This window comes from Schistocerca gregaria, chromosome 1, assembly GCF_023897955.1.
Source record: "Schistocerca gregaria isolate iqSchGreg1 chromosome 1, iqSchGreg1.2, whole genome shotgun sequence".
Classification (NCBI taxonomy): Eukaryota; Metazoa; Arthropoda; class Insecta; order Orthoptera; family Acrididae; genus Schistocerca; species Schistocerca gregaria.
The window spans coordinates 203,717,743-203,745,350 of NC_064920.1; the positions used below are offsets into that span (position 1 = coordinate 203,717,743).

The following is a 27,608-nucleotide window of genomic DNA, read 5'->3' on the forward strand; positions in this document are numbered from 1 at the left end:
TTAACCAAAGTGTGCCAGTTTTTGTTTATATTTATAACTCCATTGTTATCGATTCCAAGAAAATGTAATATAATTGCACAGTTGAAATTTAAACCTCCTTTGAAATAATGGTTAGCTGTTGGTCATCTTCCTTAAAAGCATGACTAATGTTGGTCACCCAAGTACAGAGTGAAAGTATGCAAAGTACTGTATATTAACAACCCCATCTCCAGGCCAACTTAATGGCAGAAATTTCCAAATGGAAAGAAAACATAACTAATCTTTCTGGTTAATTTATCCTTACACTGTTGCCACCTCAGTTTATTATACATTTGGATGCTTCACTGCTTCACACAGGAAGCCGATCTAACCACCACTGACCCCTACTCCTTGTATCTGTGACATATTTTTACGTAATTGGTGTTGTGTAATGTAGTCTTTGTGCATTAAAAATTAAACTGTTTGCAGTGAACCAGTTGCAAGTCTGTTCCATTATTCTACTTGCTGTCTTGACGCCTTTACATTTCATTCAAATGAAACCAAGTTGCTAGTGTAAAGTAGTGGTAACAATTTTATTAACTCAAAAATGTACTTATACATAGTACATATACTCAAAAATAGTCACCAAAACTGTTGGCACATTTATCTCATTATGAACCTAGCCAGTTAATTCCTTCCTTGAAGAAGCTACTAGGCTGTTGTTGGATCCAGGCCCAGACTCAGTCACACACTTAATTGACTGTTTCGAATTGATGTCCGGAAATAGTTTGTTTTAGAGGTCCAAACATATGAAAGTCACACAGTAAAAGGTCAAGATGTGGATGTTCTAGCAGTTTCCACCTAAACTGCTGCAATGTCATCTTCATCACATTGGCCCTATATGGGCGGGCATTATCATGCTGGAGGATAACGCCATTGGACAACATGCCTCAGTATTTTGACTTGATGGCTCATCTAAGATTCTGTGAAGTGGCTTGATAACGCTGGGCATTGGTGGTAGTTCCAGGAACTAGAGAAGCAGTGGGCCCTTGTGGCCAGAAAAGAAGGACTTCATGACCTTAACCAGAACTGGTGTGCACGGCCTTTGATTTCTTAGGAGGTGGTGAAATCTCATAAAACAACTGCTTGCTTTCCAGTTCAAAAAGGTGACACCATGTTTCATCACCTGTCACAATACACGACAAAAAGCCATATTCCTCCTCATGATAGTGATGTAGATGACTCAGAGACAGCACCACTCGAGTATTGCACTGTTCGGCACTCAGTTGGTGGGGAACCCACTGTGCACAGATTTTTCGAAAGTTCAAGTGTTGATTCATTATGGTGTGGGTTGTCCCTATGCTAATACCCAGTAACTGATGGATCTTGTCCATGGTGATTCTGTAGTTGCCCAAGCCTAAAGCATTTACTTCTGCAACAATTTCCGGTGTGATGACATGATGAGCCTGTCCAGGACAAGAATCATCCTCCAGTAACTCGTGACCCTCAAGGAATCGTTTGCACCATTCCACAACACTTGAATGACTCAGACTGTACTCACCATACACAGCCTTCATCTGTCGATACATTTTACGGCCTCCAACTCCCTCTGCCGCCAAAAATTGAATCACTTCTCATTGTTCCTGCTTACTCACCTGCATGTTCAGTAGTGGACGATAATTTGTGTGACCACCTTCTCTTTGGCGTGAAACCACACTGGCGCTATGCAACATCAAACGGTGCACATGCATCAGTCTCTCTACCAATAGATGGTGCCATGATACCTGCAGTTATGTGGTGCCACCTTTCGTGTAAGGCAAAGATAGATGGACTGACCATGTTTCATTTGAATGAACCTCATTTAAAGATCACCAGTGTTGGAAACAATTGCATACAAAAATCATGAGTAATTATCATATTTGTAAGTGCTTCAGCATAATTATAAATGCAGAGAAGAAAATTGTTTAAAATCTACTGGTATCTTTTAATGCACAGGAGTAATACATTTAAATTCATAATAATGAATGATGTATAAAACTGGCTTTATATTTAATAGAATATAAATAGATTTTGTTTACTAAGAGGACAAAACTGTTGAAAGGTTATGGGAAAAGTAAGCCAGCAAAACATGACAAAGACACTTAACGATAAGGTTATCATAATATATCATAATATCTTTTACCATAAGTTAGTTACTCTGCCTGAGTGACTGCCCTTAATTACTACTCACACCCTGAAAACCATGACCATTCGTTGATAAACCTCAGCTTCACCTCCTGAATTGCTACACATTGTCACCACCTTATATACTTCTACAGAATGATATATACCCCTTGCTTGTGATAACACATATTACAAAACTAACATTCCTATTTACACACTCAAAGAACATTGTCTGCGACTACTGAACTTACCAATACAGCTACACATTTGGCAAAAGTCTCATTGATTTTCAATTATATCCCCTCCATATGTTGACAAAACTGCAACCCTGTAGTAATCGAGTCATCTTCTTCATCCACAGATTGGTGTTGTCTTCTGTCACCAACTGGTGTGGACCAGTGGAGATTTAGGGAAATCATGGAAAACCTTAATCAAGTTGGCCAGAGCGGGTTTGAACTGTCATCCTCCCGAGTGTGAGTCCAGTATGCTAACCATTGTGCCACCTCACTTGGTCACCAGAATGCTGATGACTGTTGGGCAGCTAGTTAGTTGTGCTGGAGCTGTTTGTGGGAGGCATCAGCTGTGTGGAAGATGGCCAGAACTTTGGTAGAAGACGACAACCTCTTGGTGGGAAATCTAGCCTCATGCAAGTGACGGTGTGAGGTGCTACGGCACTCGCGCCAATGTAGAAGGGTTAGTGGCTGTACCATCCTGATCACAACTCATGGGTAGGAGTGAGCTTGGACCAGTGGAGATGCACCAAGCTCAAGAAGAAGGGCGAGGTATTAGAAGAGGGTTTGACAGTGGTAGCTGACTGGGCTCATGGTGGGCACTAGCTGACCTATGGTGTAGCCTTCTTGTCACTATAGTTCTGTTAGGCTGCGAATACCTCTTCCAATTTTTTGTGCTAATGTACCAGTTCTGCTCACGTACCTGACAAGATTTCTGCTACCTGTCAGTGGAAAAAAAAACTGCTTGAGCCATCCTGTAACCACCCAGTCTTACCACTGCTGGAAGATTTCCAGTGCCTGACCTGATCTATCTTGCAGTGCATAAACATCCCTGTTGCTGTAACCGGCATATCCATATCCTGTGCAGCTATGCTGCCACAGTAATTCTCCAAAAATGGTGGTGGAACTACAGAACAGACTTATCAAGTTTCATGTGGACTCCATGCCATCATTTGTCTTGGCATTTTTCAGATTAACAAATACTTGTCAGAGGCAAGGTGTTATAGGTGACAGAAATAAAATTCCCGGTGTTGACTTAGAATTGAATTCCAGACCTTTGGATCTGAAATCTGGCACCTACACACTGAGCCACATCATTTTACCATATCTAAACACAATAATATCCAGATTACAAATAAAACCGTATTGTCAGAGAAAATGGTGCTCTATGTGACACATAAAATGTGGAAGTTCATTTTCTCCTTCTCATGAAATGAGCATGACTGTTTTTACTTTTATTTATTGATAACTGTTCAGGGTATAATATCTTGTAACTCTGCACCTGCTGTCTTCAAATAGTGACTTTTCCATTTGCTCTGGCCACTGGTGTGCTCATCCCTTTCCTTAGTAGTAGCGGAGAAGTGGAGATAAGTGGAATGAGTGCACTACCATTGGCAAAAGTTAACTATTTAACCAGATATGCTGACCAGCTCTTGCACAAAACATTGCATATGGTTTGTGTGTCATGAATGGTTGTGTATCAAGTATGCAGGCATGAGGAAACGTAGGCAGTCAGTTTTGTGAAGTATTAAATTAAGTGATTAATTATAATTAATACATGTGAGCAAAGAGGTAAGGGGAGTTGTAGCTGTAGATTACAGAAAATACTATATTTCTAAAGCTAACTGTTGGTTAAAGTAGAGCATTTGATTACAGAACTGCAGCACAGACAAAAAAGCATTAAAACTGTCAGGGTCAGGAGAGAGGAGGAATAAAACCTCAGGTCATCATTTGAAAGTTATAGATTATCCCAGAGCAAAAGCAGAACTGTGTTAGAGATTGAGCAATGTGTGTATCAACAATTAGAATTTATGTAAACAGTGTGCTCAATAAATATAGTATTCATACAATTAGAATTCTTAAGTAATAGTTTTTAAGTACAGTAAACTTGCACAAAACAGAATTGCCTGGGACTAAAATAATTTTCCAAATTGGATAAGTTTCTGGATTACTTGAAACTCACTGGGCTATGTAAAATCTTGTCAGGTATAATGCACAAAAGTACATTAAAAATTTGTAATTGTGCATATACTGTACGTACATTCACTCCAGCACAGTGGATGTACATTTACTGTATATTGGACAATAGAACACTGGACTATTACACTCATTGATAAATAACACAGAATTTCTATATTATTACTCAAAATTTAAGTTTGTTTATTATTTTATGTACATGCATATTATCCCCATGTTTATTTGCTTTACATTTCACTTTTTTGCTACATATCAAGGAGGGAGACTTGTTTCAATGTGTTCAAAACTGTTTTTCTAGGCATTTTTTGCACCATACAATAGTTCCAACAAGTTGGGAGAATTTGTGTGAGGTGCAAATTGCATAACATCGTTTATGCATGCAGTTGCTTCTTCAACCTTATCTATTTTTCTAGGGACATCATTATGCTTCTCTTCTTCTTCCTTTGTTTCTTCTTCATCATCCTCTGTGTTGTGGATTTCTATTAAATCTGATGCTGAAGTGAAAGTGGAGTGAGTTGACAGAAAGTCATCACTTCAAATGTAATCATCTGCACTACATGAAATGTTTCACATATTCATTAATTCAGCAATTGCTGTTGCATTTTCTTGAAAGCTGATGGCCTCAGAAGCATCTTGAAGCTGTTGGTGACAGTTTTGGGTTTTATTTCCTGTACTGCTAAGCCAGCCAATTTACTGCATCCAGGACAGAAGCTGACCATTCAAGAGGAAACGCACATTCAGCTTCTTCAAAACTAAGAATAAGAGATTGCACCATTAATGATCTATAATGACACTTGAATGTTTGAATAACCCCCTGGTCCATGGGTTCTGTGAGGCTAGTTGAAGCTGGAGGGAACCAAGCCAATTTCACATTCAGTAACATTACTTTCGGGTAACAGGTTGCATTGTCTAAGAAAAGGAGAACTTGGTGATTTCCTTTTTTCATTTTGGCATTGTAAGAGCCCAGCCATTCTTCCGTAACATCACTCACCATCATGCCTTTTTATTGTTTCACCATGTGACTGGAAGCTTACTGATGTCTATTTTTATGAAACAAGAAGTTTTGACACCTTTCCAATCACCTCTCCATTTCACCTAACATGTTTCCATATAGCAGTACAGTGAGTCTTTCCTTGGACATTTTTCTGCCGGTGCATTTTTCACCTCGAATTGCTAGCAATTTTGAAGGCAGTGTGCAATAAAACAGTCCAGTTTCATCAGCATTGAACATGTCTTTAGGATCATACTTCACAATTAAGTTGGACAGTATGGTCTTCCACTCTGTTACTACACTTTCCTGCACATCTTTAACTTCCCCACACACTTCATTCCACACAATGTTATGCCTAGCTGCAAAACTGTCCACCCATCCTCTGAATGCCTTAAATTCCATAATTCCAAGCTCTGTAGTGGCTTACAGAGCCTCCCTCTGCAACATGGATCCAGATAAACGTACATTTTTTGCTGACCCAGTTAACGAACCTTCCCACACTATTTTGTTAATTTCTTCATTTCCAGTCTTCTTCGTCTTTCTTTTAATCTGCCAATTCCCTTTCATCCATTTGTCCTGAATCTTATCCTTGTTTCTTAAAGTCTCATAAATATGTGTTTGAAATGCAACACAATTCTGCGCACAGAGAGTTTGTCTTTCTCACTTGCCTCAATTATATTAATCTTTTCATTAAGTGTTAATAACACATACTGTTTGTTTGATATCATGTTGCTGTATCTCTTAAAGTGCTACTAGTCAACTGAAACTGGCAGAAAATAATGAACTTGTAGGGTAAAACCATTGTTTAACGGAAAAATACCTACCTCTTTCACTGCACACATTGCAGTAGGGTGTTAGTAGACGGGCAACAATGTTCCTGTATGCGCTGGCGTGCATTAGTAATGAGGAAAATGAGAAAGCCAACAAACAGAGTACTGACAAACAAATCGTATCCTTTGAGGTACTGTACCGACACTTAGTGTAACTTATTCGTTGTTGCACAGAGTGGTGTGGTTTTAGGTTCACACCAGCAGTGCTGCACTGCACTGGACCTGTTTTCTTGGTTTTGTGCTGCTTAACAGAGGTGTTAAAAGTAACATCCTTGTAGAGTCATGAATAGCTAATGAATTGTAATGCAGTAGTACTGTATAGGCTCTTTTCCTATTACACAATGAATTATTAAGTATGTTCTCAGATTTGTTTTCCATTTCTGCATTAGGCATGTTCCGCTTTATACAAGATATCAGCATATGAACGTGCACTGAATGCGTCGGACTGAAATACTTGTATGGTCTGGGCAGATTTCTGAATTCTACATGTGCTAGTTTGAGCAAGTTTTACTGGAGTAATATTTTTTAAGTAATAATATTATGTTGCTGTCAGTACTAAGCTTATTCCAATCTGCCCAACATAGTCACATAATGTTTCAACATAGTCACATAATGTTTATTCACACATGATCAATGATTCATGAAGGCCTGCTATCCAGGTAGTCCTATATTTATTTTGTGGTCATTTAATAGCTAAGACAGATAAACTGCTTACAAGGTGTTGCCTTAAGCTATATTGTTGCTGACCAGAGTGCTACACAGTGAACTTGGAAAGCTGTTTGCCATCCTGAGCCATGATACATTATGAAGATGCCCTGGAGCACATACATGTACTGCAAGGAAATACTGCACAACTGCGAAGAAGATACTGTGTTCAGACATGAAGGGAAACAGACTTGCTCTTGTGTAAGAAATTAAGGATTTTTGTTCAAGGCTGTTAAAAGGTCATAACCAGACACACTGCAGACAAACCTTAAGTTTATCAGGCACCACCTATATGCATATGTAGACGATGATAAGGAGATACAGAAAGATTTAGTCAGAATAAATATAGATAAATGTAAGCTCTTATGTATAACAAAGAGAAAGAACCCAAGAGTGTGCATTTACAAGGCTGTTGATAAACATCTTGAAGTGATATGAAATGGGGCTATCACATGCTAATATAAGGTAAGTCAAGTGGAAGACTTAGATTTGTTAGAAGGGTTCTGGGAAAGTGGCAGTGTATCTGTAAAGAAATCGCATACAAAATGCGAGAGTGAACCAATTGTAGACTATTCTTCCAGTATTTGAAGTCCTTATCAAAGAGGCATGACAGTGGACATCAAACAAATTCAGAGACACACTGCTAGTATCATAACTGGTCAAATATTGCCCGTGTGACAGCCTGTCAGAAATGCTTAAGGAACTTAAAAGGGAATCCTTGAAAAAATGATGCAGTTCTCAGAAAATCCTGTTGAGTAAATACAGAATGTCTGTATTCAGAGAAGACTGTGCAGCCATTATTCTATAGTGTGAAAATAAGATAAGGAGAGATTAGAGTGCATATGGAGGCATATAGACAATCGTTTCTCCCATACTCGGTACACAACTGGAAGAGGACAGAAAATCAATATTGGCATGAAGTGTCCCCTGCCATGCATTGTACAGTTGCGTGCAGATTATGTTTGTTGATACAGATATATGCAAGTTAAAAATAGAGGATAAAGAAGACATAGTAACTGAAGGCATGTGGAAGTGTAAAGCAGTATTTTCAGTGCCAGTTCAAACTTTTGCAAAAAGGGTCCTGCTTATATTATCTCTAATTAGATAAAAGTACTTTGAGATAATAAATTTGAATATGTAAGTCTCTGAGTTTTTTCATTTCACTTCTCATAACATTTCTACATGATTTACAGCTTAATACCTATGTGACTGCAACGAGTGAATTAATGAAGGTTTTTTTCAGATTATATATGTAATATTATTAATCTGCTTCCCTATTAGATATAATGGTGAGTACAAGAAGGAACTGTGATATGATGATTTATAATGAATTTCTTCCAGAGTTTTCTTGCTGATTATGGACTGATGTGGATTGGTGGTGAATCACACAAATCACCAGAAAACATCCCAGAACCAGACACTCAGTGAGTTTCCTAATGCTATACTATGGACCTAACATTTTTATTAAGTCGTTAACACAGATAAATTTTCAAGTATTTCTTTACCAAAACGTAGTTGGAACACTAAGATTTTTGTTTGGGTGTAAGGAAATTTAAAGACCACATATATATAATAGTTATTTTACTTTTATTAATTTATTTGTTTATTGTTGCATCTGATGTGCTAAGGCTCCTACTCATTATCAGAAAAACCACTTCGCTTGGAGCAGGGCTGCCCTTGGTTAAAAATATTATGAGCTGTAAAATTACAATGAAGCAGAAAGGCTAACCTGTACTTGCCTTTAGGAGGCAAAAATCCAAGTACTGTCAACAGGCACATGTAACAGTAGACAAAACTATCATAGCTTGCATTCCATTAGATCCCTGCTCAGAGAGGAAAGAGGGATAGTTTTGTGAAGGTAGCAAAACATGGGGTGGTCACTCAAATTCGAAGTCTAAAGTATAATGTAACATACTAAGATTCCTAAACATCATGATGCACTGTAATTTTATTATGTAGTTATATTTTTATGGTCATGCCATAATTTTCAACTTACACTAATCACTATGTAACAACATTTGAAACAGTTTACAGTGGAAAATACTTTAATAGAATTTTTGTTAAGACTTATACGACACATCCAGTTATTCATAATGTAAACAGTTTTCACATTCCACTCTTCAGTCCAAACTGAAATCTTCTCTCTCATATATATTTGTCATTGGAGTTACCATTATTGTAGGTAGTTGAATTAATAACATTTTGTTTAAAATAAATTTTTAGTTTTTGGTGAGCATGCTGTCACATATAAATAACCGTGTACAAGTTATTCTCTGTTGTATCTTACCTAAGATATTAACAAGGGAACCTCCCCATCACACCCACCTCAGATTTAGTTATAAGTTGGCACAGTGTACAGGCCTTGAAAAAGTGAACACAGATAAATCGAGAAAACAGGAAGAAGTTGTGTGGAACTATGAAAAAAATAAGCAAAATATAGAAACTGAGTAGTCCATGGGCAGGATACAACACCAAGGATGGTATGAGCTCAGGAGTGCTGTGGTCTTGTGGTTAGTGAGCAGCTGTGGAGCAAGAGGTCCTTGGTTCAAGTCTTCCCTTGACTGAAAAGTTTAATATTTTATTTTCAGACTATTATTATCTATCTGTCCGTCCGTCCGCTACATTTTCTGGATTTGTATTGTCCATAGAATACATCTCATGTATTTAATGCACTCTCGTCCAAAGTAGCGAACAGTCAACTGCCAGCCAGGGAACCTTGTTAGCAGGAATACTCTCTCTTCCATGTGATGTAGTCGACTGACGCCATGTGTTTCGATGTTTGTTTAGGTGTAGCGTCCCCATACTACAGCACAGTTACCTCGCATTGGGTGGACAGACGGGCAGATAATAATGGTGTGAAAATAACTGAGCCCAGACTGTCCTTGATGTTGCCTATCTCGTGCATGAACTACTCAGTTCATATATTTTGCTTATTTTTTTTGTAGTTCCACACAACTTCTTCCTGTTTTCTCGACTGATCTGTGTTCAGGTTTTCAAGGCCTATCCACTGTGCCAACTTATAACTCAATCTGAGGGGGGGTGCAATGGGCATTACCGTAAGTACCATGAATTTTCAAGATTTCGTATAAGGGCTAATGTTAAGTCTTTATGAAGAATTGTTGTTGAGGAAGTATTTGTAGTTTAGTAGTAGTAATTGTTAAAGTCAGTTTTGTTAAAGTTATTTGCAGTTCAGTTGTGAACAATCAGAATTATCTCAATTTGTAGAGAAAATGTGGAAAGTGGAATTACCAATAAATGAAGAATGTAAAGAAATTTGGTTTTCAGATATTATTTATAAATTAAAATTCCCATGATGATGTACGTATTTGGAATAATCCAAAAAGTCCCCCTAGACGCCTGCATGGTACAAGAATTATGTGTTAGTCTAATCAACAATCACTGACACCTCTGAATCATTAGTATAAGTACTTGTATGTCAGTGAATCATTCATTCCCTGCACTAAAATGTTTTACCATTTGCAAGTATGTCTGTAAAATAGAGAACAATACAGTTTGTGAACTGAAACTTTCAATTACAATATATAAAAGGCTAGGTTGTAACTCATCATATAATGGAGATTGAGTGGCAGAGAGGCATAATAAAAAGACTTAAACAAGTAAGCTTTCGACCAAAAGGTCTTCTTCTGAAATAGATAACACACACACATTTATGCAGACACAACTCACACACACATGACCACTTTCTCTGGCCACCAGAGATAGTTTTTGTGGTTTTATTGCATCTATTGGTTGTATTTGGAATTTTGCATCCTGAAGGTAAATACTGGTCAGGCATTTTATCCCATTCCAATTTTACAGATTTTATAAGTGAATTTTCCTTTTGATGCTATTACCTGTGGTTAAATAACATGTTACACAACATTCCATAGGCAATGCCACTTAGTAAAGCATGTGCTTGAATGATGACTCCAGGGTCACCTAACTGGAATATGGTATTTGTAATTTCTCACCTACATGAAATGCCATGATTACAGGTACTTGTGCCACAGTTGTACCACTTCGAAATGACAGGACTCCTATTCACTCACCAATTGTCTTCCAGAATCATCTCCATCCAGTTATTGTGATATGTGAATGGCAAGAAATATACCTTTCTCCTAGATTGCCAGATTGCCCAGTTCTAAACCAATACACATTTTTAATGTAGGATAATGTGAAACAAATGGGCTCTGCACAGAAGCTAGTGTGTTCAGTCCTACCAATCCTGTTACAGAGGAGATGTTGCAACATGTCGGACTCCTCTTATAATGTAGTGCAAAATTGTTTGTTGATCTAAAAATGATTATTTGAGTGGATAGTTAACTACATTACATTAACAATTGTTCCATAAATCATGAATACAACATTGTGTAATGGTATGAAACATGTCAGTATAACATATGCTTTTTTTACATAATGTAATTCCAATTAATTAATTTTTCTTTTCTTGCATTACTGCTTCATATCTAAAATATCATCTATTGAGTAGAAGTAGTTCCTATTCAGAAATTCCTTTAGTTTGTTTTTAAATGCTGGTTGGCTATTGTCAGGCTTTGACTTCCGTGGCATCATAATTCATCGCTTTCTGTGCCAATGTTAGATTTAACCCAAAATGGTGAATATCACCCTTTTTCTAGTGTTGTAGCTATGTAATTTTCTGTTCTTTTTGAATTGGAATGCTTTATTAATAACAAATTTCATAAGTGAATATATGTATTGTGAAGGTACTTTGAATGTTGTAGTGAGAGGAATGACATGTGGCCTGTTTCTTAGTTGCAGGACATTATATTCTCAACTTTGTCCTACGCAGATTTGTAGAGCACGATGCAAAATAAACTTGTTTTTTACTGCTAAATAAACAAAGCAATCCTTGGAACTTAATATAAATATTGTATACAAGGTAAAAAAAAGTACTATGTGGTATCCCTGAATGCTCAAACTCTGCCCATACAATATCTTCAAGTACACCACTGTGTAATGGATCTGGGAGATGTGTTATTTTCTACCGGATTTGTCGATACCAAGTTGTAAATGTTTTCTTATATTTTTTGTCAGAAATTTTTTTTATTGTACTTTGCCTTATCTTTTTTAATTTACTTATATTTCTGAGAGTGAAAGCATATTGATTACTATTAGTAAATGTGATGAAGAATATCAAAGAGACTGATTACAAGTGGAAGCTTGTGTGTCGTGTAAAATGTCTTTGATGTTGGAGACGTCTTTGACTGTAGTCAGTCGGCAGTCAGCAGTGAACTCGTGGTACGTGTTGACGGTTGAACAATGTGCAGGTCGCCGTCATAATAATTTGGAAGTGAATAATAAAAAAAATGAATTCTGTTACTATATTTTCTATATAAGCTTCAAGAAGAATCCACATTTGAAGAAATGGTATTTGAAGCACCAAAAAATGAGGCAAACGCATTGAACCAGGACATTTCTGCAGCCAACAAAACTGCATAGTGGAATCATACTTCCACTAGACAACTGAAGCCAAGACAATTATCGCCTTGTAAACATTTTACGGAAAAGGTACTGTCACGAAATATGCCAAATTTAAGTAAATAAAAATAGTGACCATATTTCAACTGTGGTCTTCAGCCGGGATAGCATATTTCAACTGCCAAATTAACTATTGGAAAACTTGGCTTCCATAACATATATTTTGGTAGTACAGTACTTTTTTGTTATCTTTGTGTGGAATTTCTGTTGCGATGTACATGTTATTTTGAGGCAGCCTTCTTTACAGACACACTCATTTCATTGTATTGTTAAAGAACAAACTGATGGAAATATTTTGTCTCAGAGTGTGAGAGAGAATGTAGCCTTCTCGCCTAGCTTTGTCTGGCTACCACTTTGGTTTTCAGCAGGGGGAAAACACCATAGATGCAGTAAACAGCTTCATTGAGAAGATAAGGACATCATTAGAAAAGAGAAATAAGGTGGCAGCAATTTTCTGCAATCTCACAAAGGCGTTTGATTCTGTAAACAATGTATTGTTTGTTTATAATCTTGAAAAGTATGGCATTAGTGGCAGTGCCCTACAATGGCTTAAATCCTACTTATCCAACAGAAAGCATATTCATATTCATATTCTTTATTCACCATTGACCACCTGAGGTGGAATAGGCAATTTACATGGATATAATATAACACTTTCCTTGAATAATATCTTAAAGCTAAATGAACATTGCAAATAGTACCCATAGATGCTAACATACACCATAACATAAGATAAATACATTCAGTGACATCACATAATGAAATACTTAAAAATTAATGTCAATTGATTTTATATTCATAAATTCTGTTATATTGTAAAAAGGATTGATTAGTAACCATTTTAGTAGCTTGCTCCTGAAGCTACTTATGTGAGCCGACCGAGAAGAAAATGGAAGTTTATTAAATATTTTTATACTATTGATTAGATGGGCATTTCCTGTTCTTGTCAGCCTGTGCCTAGGTATGTCTAATTTTGTTTTACCTCTGGTATTATGGTGGTGTATGTTTTCTCTCATTTCGAAATCTGCTATATTGTTTTTTGCATACAATGCTGAGGTGTATATATAAAGATTAATAACTGTTAGTATTTTCAGCTGAATGAACAGTGGCCGGCAGTGCTCTAATCTACCAGAATTGCTCATTGCCCTTATCACTTTCTTCTGAATTTTTAGAACTTCAGTGATGTGAAGAGAATTAGCATCTCTTAAAATGGAGCATATTATTTTTCTGACTGAAAAAAAAATCTCAGGGTGTTGCACAAGGCTCCATACTAGGCCCAGTCCTCTTTCTCTTCTGTGTTAATGACTTACAATTGAATATCAGCTGCCCATCAGTTTGTGTGCACATGATACTTCTGTCTTAGTTGAAGAACAGGATCTGGAAAAAATTCCCAAATTTGTGCTTAATACCCTCAGTACCTTAGAAACTTGGTTTCTGCTAAATGGGTTGAATCTAAACATATCTAAGACTCATGTGATAGAGTTCAAAACCAAACATTCAAAATGTGAGCATATTAAGGTAACAACCAAAATATAGAAGAAGTTGACTCTGTCAAATTATTAGATTTAAATGTAGATAAAAATTTGAGTTGGCTGGCACACATTGAATACCTGGCAAGCAAACTGAACAGCTTTGCATTTGCAGTGCAAATATTATCAACTGCAGCTGACATGGACACACGAAAAGTAGCATATACAAGCTACTTCGAATCCATTATTACGTATGGTATTGTTTTTTGGAGTAACTCGACAAACATAGTGTGGATATTAAAAATACGGGGAAAAATCATCCAAAATATGTGCACTGCAAATCACTAAGTGCCGTGTCGACCATTATTTAGAAAACTTAAAATATTAACTCCATCCTTATACATATATGAGATCACTAGGACTTATTTGAGGGAAACCATTTTGTCCATTCACATGATACTAGAAACAAAGAAAAGCTATGATCTGCACCCACCACCTCAGATTGTGTGCCTAGGGACCTCAATATGTGGGAATGAAAGTTTGTAATAAATTAGAAGGGAACAAGTTAATGCAGATGAATTTAGGTTTACTTAAAAGAGAGCTATATGAGGTACTGACACTGAAGTGTTATTACTCAGTGAATGAATCCATGCAGCACAAACTGGAAATCTGAGCTGGATACAACCTGTTACATATTCCAAGGAATATCTGTGTAGTGTTATTATTTATTGTAGTGCAATTATTTATTAATGTGAAAATCATTGTAACTGTATTATAAATTTTTGACATGTATCCTGTACACAAACCAAATGGATTGCAAATGTGCGTCATGAGGTGAATAAAACACAATTCACAATATGAAGTGCCAGCTGCTTAATTAATACCTGTGATTCTTGTGGCTTTTCTTTTTGCAATTCCACCATTTCCTTTGTGAAATATACTCCGATAGTGCCTAGCTCTGCTATCTGGGACCATTTCTCTTGATGATCTTGTCAACTTTTCTTCCAGCTTCCCTAAACTGATGTACGCTACAATTTTCCACAGTATGTTGGTGATGTACATTTTCTGTTCGTCACTGTAATATACTCCTGGGGTTATGTGAAATTCTTGCATCCGATAGGTGTCCTGCTTATCCTGGATTGGTGCTGCTGTTGTCCACCGACTTACCAAAACGGCTTCCATCAGCATAATTTGTGGGGCCATCTGTAAAGTTAAAGAGATTATTTTTAATATCTTAATGTCTGAACCTCTAATTTTACATTTTCAACTGACACTCTCCTTTTTATGTCCTCTTCTCCCATTTGCCAGTGCTGTCAGGGTTAAGCAATGGATTCAAACTGACTGGGGTTCAGCATGTGTCTGTGAACCAATCACAATGTCTCCCTCCACTATACTCATAACATTTCAATATATAATGCCCACTTTCATTGATTTTAGAAAAGAATTTTGCCTTTCGCTCCTTATATTGCAGAAGTCATAAAATAAATCCTTCAGTCTGAGTACACTGCTGTAATCAATCTGTTTGTGTACACCACTGTGACTTCTTATCTGCTAATTAGAGTACTACATATGGTCCTTGGGTCCTAACATCATAAAAGGGATTTCTATAGGCGCATGATTAATTTCTTCCATTACCTTCTTCTCACACTTTCATTGTGTAATAATACTCTGTCTCCTACGTTAAATTGTTTGGGGATTTGAATGTGATCATAATATTCAAACAATGGATTATCCATCATGTAATCTACATCTGTATGGTTATTCTGCAAATCACATTAAAGTGCATGGAAAGAATGGAGACTTGTATCTTTCCGTATGAGGTCTGATATCCCTGATTTTATCATGGTGATCATTTTTCCCTATGTAGGTCGGCATCAACAAAATATTTTCACATTCGGAGGAAAACATTGGTTACAGGAATTTCGTGAGAAGATTCCTCCACAACCGGAAATGCTTTGCTTTAATGATGTCAGTCCCAAATCCAGTATAATTTCAGTGACACTCTCTCCCGTATTTCGCTATAATACAAAACATCCTGCCCTTGTTTGAACTTTTTTGATGTGCTTCATCAATCCCATCTGGTAAGGATCCCACACTGTGCAGCTGTATTCTAAAAGATGATTATGATTTTTGGTTCATTGGGCGCTCAACTACAAGAGTATCAGAGCCCATACAAATTCCCAACCTTTGCCTCAGTCCAAACTTGCCACATTCATGAATGATGATGTAATGATGAGGACAACACAAACATCCAATCATCTATTCTAAAAGAGGGCGGACGAGCATAGTGCAGGCAGTCTCCTTAGTACAGCTGTTACATTTCCTAAATGCCTTGACAATAAAAAGCAGGTTTTGATTAGCCTTCCCCTCAACATTTTCTGTGTTCCTTCCAATTTAAGTTGTTTGTAATTTTAATTCCTCGGTATTTAGTTGAATTTACGTATTTTAAGTTTGACTGATTTATCGTGTAATCGAAGTTTAACCACTTTCTCCTAGCACTCATGTGGATGACCTCACACTTTTCTTTATTTAGGGTCAATTGCCAATTTTCATACCATACAGATATCTTTTTCAAATCATTTTGCAATTTGTTTTGATCTTCAGGTGACTTTGCTAGTCGATAAATGACAGTGTCATCTGCAAATAACCTAAGACAGCTACTCAGTTTGTCTCTCAAATCGTTTATATAGATAAAGAACAGGAAAGGGCATATAACTATACCTTAGGGAACACGAGAAATCACTTTTGTTTTATTCGATGACTTTCTGTCAGTTACTGTCAACTGTGACCTCTCTGGAAGGAAATCATGAATCCAGTCACATAACTGAAATTATATTCCATAGGCATGCAATTTCACTACAAGCCACTTGTGTGGTACAATGTCGAAAGCCTTCAGGAAATCCAAAAACAGGGAATCAATTTGAAATCCCTTGTCAATAGCACTCAGCACTTCATACATGGAAAGAGCTAGTTGCGTTTCACAAGAACGATGTTTTCTAAATCCGTGTTGACGGTGTGTCAACAGAACGCTTTCTTCAAGGTAATTCATAATGTTCGAACACAATATATTTTCCAAAATTCTGCTGCATATCAATGTTAATGATATGGGGCTGTAATTTAGTGGATTACTCCTACTACTTTTCTTGAATATTGGTGTGACCTGTGCAATTTTCAGTCTTTGGGTATGGGTCTTTCGTCAAGCGAACGGTTGTATGTGATTGTTAAGTATGGAGCTATTGCATCAGTATACTCTGAAAGGAACCTAATTGTTATACAGTGTGGACCAGAAGACTTGCTTTTATTAAGTGATTTAATAATGACTGTATTATGGAAAGAGTAGATCGCTAGTCACCGTATAGCAGAGATGTTGAGTCGCAGACAGGCACAACAAGAAGGCTACTAAACACATAAGCCTTTCGCCAGAAGGCATTCTACTGAAATAGACAACATAGACACACACATTCATGCAAATGCAGCTCATACACACATGATCACTTCTCTTGCTGCCGAGGCCAGACTGTGAGCAACTGCGCAAAATGAAAGAAGCAGTCGGGGTGTTGGGGGTAACAAGGGGGCTGGAGTAAGGAAGGGAAGGGAGAGCAGCATACTGATGGGGGATGGTAACGCTCTGTTTGTGGGCAAATACAGGGAAGAGGTGGAGAGAGGGTAGAGCAGCTAGGTGCAGTCACAGGTTTTCCATAAGTTCTGGAAATCGGAGAATATCAGGGAATTTGAAACATGTCAGGGAAATCAGAGAAAAAACACTAGAAAAATCTCTTTTTTTGTCTCAGTATATGAAATGGTTTGTTTACTGACATGTTGTGCATTGTTGCTGGCTGGGCACAGCTGAGTACTACGTGTGCTACTTTCCTATTCCCTCATTCCTACTGCGTCTCCACTTCTTACTACTCCCCTAGATTACAGTCAGTGCTGCCACCACTTCTTGCTGCTAGCCTAGTAGCTGCTGACGAGAGACAGGGAGGCATGAGGAGTGGTTTGTTTGAATCTGATTCTCAGAGACTATAGACACAGTGGCCAGAGATGGAAGTCATGGGGGCACGAGTTGTGTCTGAGTGATTGTGTGTGTGCTCTCATTTTCTGACAAAGGCTGTGGCTGAAAATTTAGCTGTGAGCGTGTGATTGTCTTTTGTGCTTGCCTGTCTGCAGCTCAGTGATCATCTATACAGTGAGTTGCTATGTATCCTCATTTTTATTGATTCTCAAAGTATTTGCACAAGTTATCTATTGTATGGATTGATCAATGCAGTCTCATTTCTTCAACATGTTCTCTGTGACTCGTGACTAGCTGGCCACACAGAGGATTTCAGCAGTGGGCCAAAACTGCAGGCCATTTCTGAGGATATCTCTAATGGATTGGGACTGCTGATCTGAAGTCCACAGTTCCCCACTAATGTGCAAGCCCAGCCCATCAGCTCTAGTATCACCAATCTGTCTGCATGCTGTGTCTGTTTGTGTGTGGCATAATGCAGTGGATCTTCATGGTTTACCCATGAACCCAGGAAAGTGGCACTCCTCGCCAGGCCGCAGGGGAAGGATTTCAGGAATTGCAACTGTCTCACTGCAAACACATTGTACAAAGTGGCATTTTATAGACATTTTATTTATTCTAGCACATTTTTGCACTTTGATAGTAGTTCATGTATTAGAAAGTATGGATGATAAGAAGAAGAAAATTGTGGCGATTTGTATGCTATGTAGTCATATATTTCTCAAAAGAAAAATCACACAATGCCTGTAAAATAATAGACATAAAACAGTGGTTAATAACCGACAATAATGAATGTAGTTGAACCAAAATTTTGTTGGTGGTCACATATACAGGGTAGAGAAAAATTGTGTCACGAAATTTTAACCCTGGATAGCTGAAGTGAGTAGGAACCAAAATTACTAATGTTGTGTAGGTCGAAAACATACAATTTTTAAACTAAGGATATTTGGTGCGACACATTCTGATTGGCTGCGGGATTGCCTGGATGCTCTGGACAATGCATGACCGTGAATGCTTTGCCTGCCAGAGGTCACAATGTATCCAAGGCAGCCCGCACACTCATTGGTAGCATGCCAGACTTCCACTCTGGGGCCTGGGGGAGAATCCACCAGGGTCCCAACACATACACTGTAGTTTCATGATAAGATATACCAGGAACAAACCCTTCAATGGCTATTAGTTTGCACACAGAAAGTCTTTTACAAATTGTGTAGCTAGGATAGTGGTTACTTAAAGCAGGTGCTCAAACTGGCAACGCTCTGATCCAACACAAGCTTGGTAACGTTAAATGGTGTTTTGCCGAACCCTCTAAGATTCCTGGAATTGCACTGATGTTGAATGCAACTCATTAATTCCTCTTCGTTTCTGGGTGGCTCATGCCCGGGTAGGTGAAAAAGTCCCGTGGTGTGAGGTCTGGTGATCACCGGCACCATGTCCTATGGGCACCTCTGCCAATTACTCCCATCGAAGTGTTCATTTAAATATCCGTACACAGCATGTCTGTTATGTGCGGGTGCCCCATCATGCTGCAAACACATGTGTAGCCATACGTACAGGAGAACATCTTCCATCAGGCTGGGTAGAATTTCATGCAAAAAGTGAAGTTAATTTGTCCCAGTAAGTCGAGGAGGTAGACAGACCTGCCCAATCAGATGGTCACCCACAATGTCTGTCCGAATGTTGAGCGAAAGTCATTCCTGGTGTTCGTGGACGTACGTAATGCGAGGATTTCCCCTTGGCCAGTAATGAATGTTTTGAGTGTTGTAGAGGCCATCCCGATGGAAGGTTTACTCGTCAGTAAACAACACAATTGGGGGGGAGGGGTAGTCGGCATCTCGTGCAACACATCGCAGAAACCACCAGCAAAACCCTAGCCTGTGTTCATAGTCCATCACAGGTTTTAGGCCTTGGACAGGGCGGAAACTAAATGAATGCTGGCCGTCATCCCTCAAAACATCCCAGACTAACCGATGAGTGACGCTCATGTCATGTCCAACCGTTTGAGTACTTGTCGTAGGTGCTTCCTCGAAGTGCTCGAGAGCAGTCTCTTCAAATGAAGCATCCCGTCATGTTCAAGGTCTTCCAGCATCACCACGATATCCTGCTAAGGAGCCTGTTTCGCCTAGTCACTGATGAATTGCTGTAAATGTTTGCAAGTGTGGGTGGGATCTTGCTGGGCATGCACTTACCGTTGACTAGTCCATACACAAAAACCACATCTCATTGTTCTTCAAACAAATACTGTGCCGCTTTGCCTACTATATGACTAAATGGCAGGTGATGCGAGTGTCCTGAAGCAAAGCTTACATGTGCATGCTTCCGATGTGAGATGGATGAGATGGAGGCAATCAGCAAGACATATTAGACATATGTGTGAATCAAACTGGGGCAGTGATGGGGTGAGGGACGTTTGTATGTGTGAACTGACAACCGTTGCGCTGCCTGTAAATTGATGAACGGCAGCTGGGCAATCCCATGGCCAATCGGAGCGTGCAGTGCCAAGTTTCCATAGTTTAAAAATAGTACATTGTCAACCTACACAATATTAGTAATTTTGGTTCCTAATGGCATCTGCTATCCAGGGTTAAATTTTTGTGACACAATTTTTCTCTACCCTGTCGTTTTGGTTTACACAACTCTTCCCCACCTTATACACTTTTTTCAAGAGGCCTACTATGTTTTTCTGAGGTTATTTCTGAAGTCATGAGGATATACCATCTGCTTGTAAGGTTTTTATTTATTTATTTTTTTTTTACTTTTTAGGTATTTCCTGATTTTTTATTTTATTTATTTATTTATTTATCCATCCGTAGACAATCAGGATTGTATGGATGTTGTCAACATGAGTATATACAATAGGTACACAAATTTATAATTGTCACAATCGGAATTCATGAATATTATAACAAGATGCATTTTTAAACCACTTAATGACACAGTTGCTAATTTTTACATATTTCTATGCATTCACATCATCTCAAGTAATCATTGACAGTATAAAGACACTATTGTTTCTTATATGAATCTCCAGAGATGGATTTCAAATACCTTCAGTTATTATAAAGCAACAGTGGAAAATGCCATCACACAAATGAAGAATTATTTTCTGAAACTTCATTTCAAATTTTCAGCAATGATACAAGGACATCTTGCAAATTGGGTCGTATTACTTTGTCAGCATCTTATATCGACATATAAGCCATAGTGGCACGAAAAAGCACAAGACTGCTGCTGCACTGGAAACAAAAATACCTTTCAGTACCATGAAAGAATCTTTAGAAGTGAATCAAGCTGAGGGTTCACATGCATTTTTTGCCATTGTGAGATCATATCGAGGGTCACTTAAGTGGCTGTAAATGAGCAAACTCAGACAATGATATTGTCAGGAAACTTCAAATACATAGAACAAAGCATAATGCAGTTATAAAACAAGGCCTTGTTTTGTGCAAGATTTTTGGCAAGATGTCGGTGACAGCATGTATAACATTGTAATTGAGGAATCAGCAGGCATTAGTGTGACCAAATTATTATGAATAACAATAATATATTACAGTGTTGCAACCAATACAATCATTTCAACATTTCTGAAATCAGCCAACCTCAAACACTTTCATTTTGTTTTCTTGGAACAATACTGCAACAATATCCGTGCATTATTATGACAAGGACAGATCTGTTGTTTGCAATTTATAATCTTTATCTACATGACTATCCTGCAGTTCACACTTAACTGCCTGACAGATAATTCGTTGTACTGTTTTCAGATTATTTCTTTACCTTCCATATCAAATAGAGTGCAGGAAAAATGAACACCTGACTCTCTCCATTCACTCCCTGATTTATTTTATTATGATAATACTTTCTCCCTGTGTAGGTGGGAGTTAAAATTCTTCCTCATTTGGAGAAGAAAGCTGGAATTGAAATTTCATAATCTCCCCTATTATATTGAAATAGTACAAAATGAGCTTCCCTTCTTTGGACTTTTTTATGTTCTCCATCAATCCTATCTGATGAGGATCCCATACTGTGCACCAGTACTCTAGCAAATTGCAGAAAAGTGTAGTGTAGGCAGACTCTTTAATGGATTTACTGCATCTTCTAAATGTTCTGCCAACAAAGTGCAGTCTCTGGTTCACCTTCCCCACACATTATCTATGTGATCTTTCCAATTAAAGTTGCTTGTAATTGTAATTCCTAGATATTTTGTTTAATTGAAGCCTTGAGAATTATGCAATTTATCTTCTAACCAAAATTTGACAGATTTCTTTTAGTACTCATGTGGTGGATGACATCACACTTTCCTTTATTGATGGTCACTTGCCACTTTTCAAACCATACAGATAAGAATTTTGTATTTCACATGCTGAAAAAAATGATGTTTCAAGACACTGAGAAAATGTTAAGTTCGTGACAAATAAAAAAATGGAATTTGGTGTTAGAATTATTTACATAATTATTTAAATTTGCCAATTAATTTCTCTGTCAATGTGAGTGACCTGTTCAGGAAAATATCGTATAGCAATACAGTGAAAAAATACAGCTGTCCAAAATGAAAAACTGTTGTAATCATAGGAGAAATAGTCAAAAAACGTCCCAACCTAGTACTAAAGATAACGGGTATAGAATTAACACATTGATTAGTTCCAGAGTTTTTATTTATATTTTTATAGCTATTGTACAGCTTTTTGACATCACAGGAAAAGACTCACATCAGTTGTCTTGGGACTATGCTGAAAATAAGCCATGACTTTTGATCAACTACATCTCCTGATTTTTGGATTTTAAAGGTTGACAAGTATTTAGTATTACCAGGGTTATGTCATCATCTTATTTCGACATTTGATTGTTTTCAGGGCGCTGGTACATCCTGATCACACTCCCTGTTGCCTGGTGAGATAACTAGGCACAATGAAGATGCTCCCTTTCTGCTTGATAAGATCACAGTGACTGGTGAATCGGGAAGCTTGCAATTGACGGTTGATTTGTCCACCTACGAACTATTGCAGCCTGGTGACACTTCCATCACTGCCACTAATGCTGCATCAACTAACAGTCATATTATCACCTCCACCACTGCCACAATTGCTGCATCGGCTAACAATCGTATTTGAAAGTACCTTTATTCAGGGAGATGTTACAAGGGCAGAAATATTATGGACTTTGCAGACTGTCGAAAATCATGTGTCCTTTTCTACTACAGAAAAACAGACTGTTTTGTTTTTGGTCATGTTCCCTAACAATAATGTAGCTAGTAAGAAGCAGATTGTGCTGACCAAGACATCACACAGTATTTTCCATGGGTTAGCTTTAGGAAAAATATTCTCAAAGGTCTTGAAGGGGATGTTCCATTTGTAATCTTATGTGATAAGGACCTTAATGAGGTGGGTGAGCAGGGGAAAAAAAAAAGTGTGAGAGGGGGGGGGGGGGGGGCGGGACATTGCTCTAAAATGCACAATTTTTCATCTGCATTTTAAGCCATACCACTGCTGAAAATATGTTGGATGGTTTGAAGATAGAAACTTCTGATCTGAACTTACCAACATGCTGCAGGTATCAGTGGGTGGGCCCAATGTCAGTTGGACATCTTGAAGGATTTGCGTCTTGATCTGAAGAACATTCATGGGGACAATGCATCAACATCTATTTATATGGGATCTTGTCATCTTCATACAAATCATCAGAGTTTTGAGAATGCAGTCTTAAAGACTAAATGGAATGTCGTACCTTTTCTGAGATCGATTTACAATATGTTGAAGAATGTAGCTGCAAGAACAGCTGATTATTAAAGATTTAATAAATGTGTAAAATCTGCCCTTTCCTAAAAAAAAAAAAAAAAAAAAAAAACACTGCCAGCTGAGGTGTAAAAATCATCCCCCCTTTTTTTAAAGGCTTATGCAGACAAAGTAAAGGAGCACAAGATTAAATAGATACTTACAGCTGGGGAATGATGTTGAAGTACCTCGAAGATCCTCTGCTGCCAACTAAATCCCTCCCCAGCTTTGTTTCTGGGCTGTGGAATGATGTTGAAGTACCTTGAAGATCCTCTGCTGCCAGCTAAATCCCTCCCCCCCCTCCCCAGCTTTGTTTTGGGGCTGTGGAATGATGTTAAAGTACCTCAAAGATCCTCTGCTGCCAGCTAAATCCCCCCAGCTTTGTTTCGGGGCTGGTCACGCTCTCCGTAAGGAAATTCCAATGTGTGGTGTGGCACCTCTCTTTGCTGATTTGATGTCGTTAGTTGTCAAGGCTGAAGTATTATCTGCTGTGAAATCCGTGTGTAATAGAGCTGGTCTTATTCCTGCAATAGATATGAACTTAGGTGATGCTGTACGGTCTGAGCTCAGCAAAGTAAAAGTGACTACACTACCTTTGAATTGTCCATCCTCTTGTGGAGTAATGCTGTACAGTCTGGGATCCTAAGCAGATAGGATTAAAGGAGTACATCAAGATAGTTCAATGAAGAGCTGCATGTTTTGTATTATCACACAATAGGGGAGATAGTGCCATGAACATGATACAGTATTTGGGATACACATCATGAAAACAAAGGCGTTTTTCGTTGCAGCAGAATCTTCCCATGAAATTTCAGTCAGTTACTTTCTCCTCCAGATGTGAAAATATTTTGTTGACACCAACCCACAAAGGGAGAAACGGTCATCATAATAAAATAAGGGAAATTAGAGCTTGCTTGGGAAGATGTAGGTGTTCATTTTTCCATGCACTGTTGAGAGTGGTTTGAAAATCCTCTCTTCCAGGAACTTAAGAGTGATTAGTAGAGTATTGATGTAGATGTAGATACCTACCAAGGTTATTTTAACTTTCAGGATTGAGTGCAGAGACTTTCTGATCGAAATGTGCTTAAACCTCCTTCGAAAATCCCCTTTAAAGTACAGCATTTGTAGATGCATAAGCTTTTCTGATCCAGTTGTGATAAAAAATAGCCCAATAACTAACAAGGATAGAACCTTGAATGTTGTGCACTGAATTGGATAAGTGCAAAGGACTGTAATAAAGTTGAGAAAGAATTCATGCATATTCTTGGTGAGGTGATATTTTTGGATCTCTGTGCATACTACAGGAGGACTGAGATGAGAACTGATCACTTTTGGAGAGACTTATTGGATGGTGATACCAGCTGTCAGCATTCGTATAGCTTATTTTAAAAGGATATCATTCTGAGTCATGGCCAAACTTTTGTAGAGCAGTGTTTTTCCATTAGTAACCAAGAAACTGAATCACTGGTAGCCAAACATCAAGTATATGATGACCTGAAATCAGCTGACAGTGTCTTCAAGATTGAAGTTAACAAGAAAAAGATTCTGAACTATCACAATGCTCAAGATCGGTATAGTGGGGCTTTAAAGTGGAAGCAATATGAAGAAGATGAAGAAGCCGAGAGAGCAAGATGGAAGGGATCCATCGTCCAACAAATTAAAGAACTGGAAGCCAAAAAGTCATGGATACTCTTTGAAACGTTCACTGAAGTGAGTGGATTTGATAAAGAGATTGCTTCGCTAAGAATTTTTTACTGGTTTTCATTTATTGATTTCATTTGTTTGTTTGACAAAATACAGAGTATTATTATTTCACAGAGAAAAGTCACTAAACATACTCCAGTACTGTAGAAAATAGCCCATGACAGGGCATACTAATTTAGGGAAACAAAGGCCGGGCACCATATGTACCAGATGCAGACTGCACATAAAGAAAATTCATAAAGAAATTAGTTACAAAATGTATGACACAAACGAATGCCAAAAAGTATTCCAAGCCTTGTACCTTAACACATCTGTTACTCCATTTCCATCAGTTGTGAAGGAGCCTCACAACCATTTTGTGGATGAACGTCTTGCTTCACAGTCTTTTTAGGCCTGTGTCGTTACCCACATCACTGCTTTAGTCTGTCTGTATCTGATGCACCCCTCCAAATTCAATATGAGTTCTATGAAACAGTGTAGATTTGTGTCCTAACAAAACACACTTTTAACCTGTCAGGAGGGTGTGTGAAAACTGATAATCCTCTGGGGAAAGAAAGATGTATTCTGAAAACTAGTTTGTTGTGTCATCTCTGCTGCAATACTTGTCATCAACATCTCATTTGAATAATGATTTATAAGGTGTGAGGCAAAACCTAAAAACAAAACAGTAGTGAATCAATACTGTTAAAGCACAAGTGAACTGCCATTTCCAACAATGTGTTACAAGGATTTCTACTATAGTTATGATTTGAACTGTTGTTAAAAAGTCTTATGTTCTTCCTTAACAACTTTTCAGATACATTGTGTATTATGTTGGGCAGGTAAACATTCAGTATTTGCTGAAAGTTAACTTAAAGTACAAATCTTAAATTTCTGATGTCTACACCTAATAAAATATGTGATAATCCTTATATACAAAGGATGAAGAAATGTACTGTTATTACTTTTATATGTATGTCTAGTTATATTACTTTAGCACTTGTACAGAGTTGTTCAGTTTGCTTGTCCTCCAGTCCCAGATGGTAATTATTGAGACTGCTGGTAATTATTGGGACTGCAGCTGTGTTAAAAAAAAAAACCATGCTATCATTTAAGACTGAGTGTAATGTGTGAATCCTTTGACTGCTCATTTGATACATGCAAGTTTTTTCTCACAGCTTAAAATTTATTTGAATTTTACATGAAAGCATAGAAAGTGTCACGTAATTTGCTGAAAATTACTTAATTATCACATATTGTAACACCTAATGAAACAGCAAAACTACTGTTTGGATTTCATTTAATCATTAGACTGTCAGTGCTTTAGATATAAGAACAGTTTGGACAAACTTCAAATTTGTTATTGATTTTAATATGAACTTGCACTGTGATTCAAATAATTTGTATGATGATTTGATGCCATCTCATGTGTTTAAAGGATTTGATTCCATGGAAAATGTATTTTATCTTTAAAAGCATTGACAGAAGCTATCACAAGGTCTTAATATAAACACCCTAAAAATCAAAGTATTCAACATGATGTATGAGATTTTGGAGTGATAGGTTGTACTTAAATACTGGGTTAAGCCATAAAAGTTTCTTTTAAATTGTGATTTCATGACATGTCACTGTCATAGCTATTAGATGAAAAACAGTTTTAGACAAATAAAATTTTCTGTACATGATTTAAGTCTTTGCTTTGATAAATTTGTGATTTTAAGGATACATCACATACGTACAGATGTTTGTCATTATTTGTTCTGCATTTGAAGAGGCCTGATATTTTTGTAGCATTTTTACTTGAGGGTCTTACAATGCAATGTTCATCATCTGTCTACTTAAAAATTGAATAAAGTAACTAAACAAGTCAGTTAACAGGAACAGAAGAAAATATCTTGGATAAAATTTTTTTGTCTCAGTTTTTTCTTATTTAGTGTCAGTAATAATGGGATTGCTGTTAATTCAAAATTAGAGTTAACTCATTAATAAAAACAGAAATTCTTCATCTAAACATGACATTCATTTACACAACTTATCTGTTTTCTTACCCTTCAGATCATAAATTCTGTAACGGAGACAACTTGCTGCTCATTCAATACTAAAGGGTTAATGACACTTTTTTCTTACCTTTTTTCATCAACTTATGTGTTTACTTACTCTTGAGATCTCAAAATTTGTCAAGGAAAGATGCTAAAATTTGTGTGGAAATCAGGGAAATATCAGGGAATTTCACTCTGGGAAAATGTTGCAACCCTGACTCAGGAAGTTAAATGGCGGGCAAGGTGGGGGTGCAAAAGGAGTTCTCATTGACTTACATCTTCAG

General features: G+C 37.5%; 1 protein-coding gene across 1 annotated transcript in view; it reads left to right on the top strand.

The window, feature by feature from the left end:
- LOC126336852 (UBX domain-containing protein 11-like) overlaps positions 1 to 27,608 on the top strand; it is a 261,607-nt gene that overhangs the window by 194,608 nt on the left and 39,391 nt on the right. Inside the window, exon 5 of the mRNA XM_050000946.1 lies at positions 8,196 to 8,278. Coding sequence (XP_049856903.1) covers positions 8,196 to 8,278 — 83 coding nt within the window. The remainder of the gene's footprint in view (positions 1 to 8,195; positions 8,279 to 27,608) is intronic.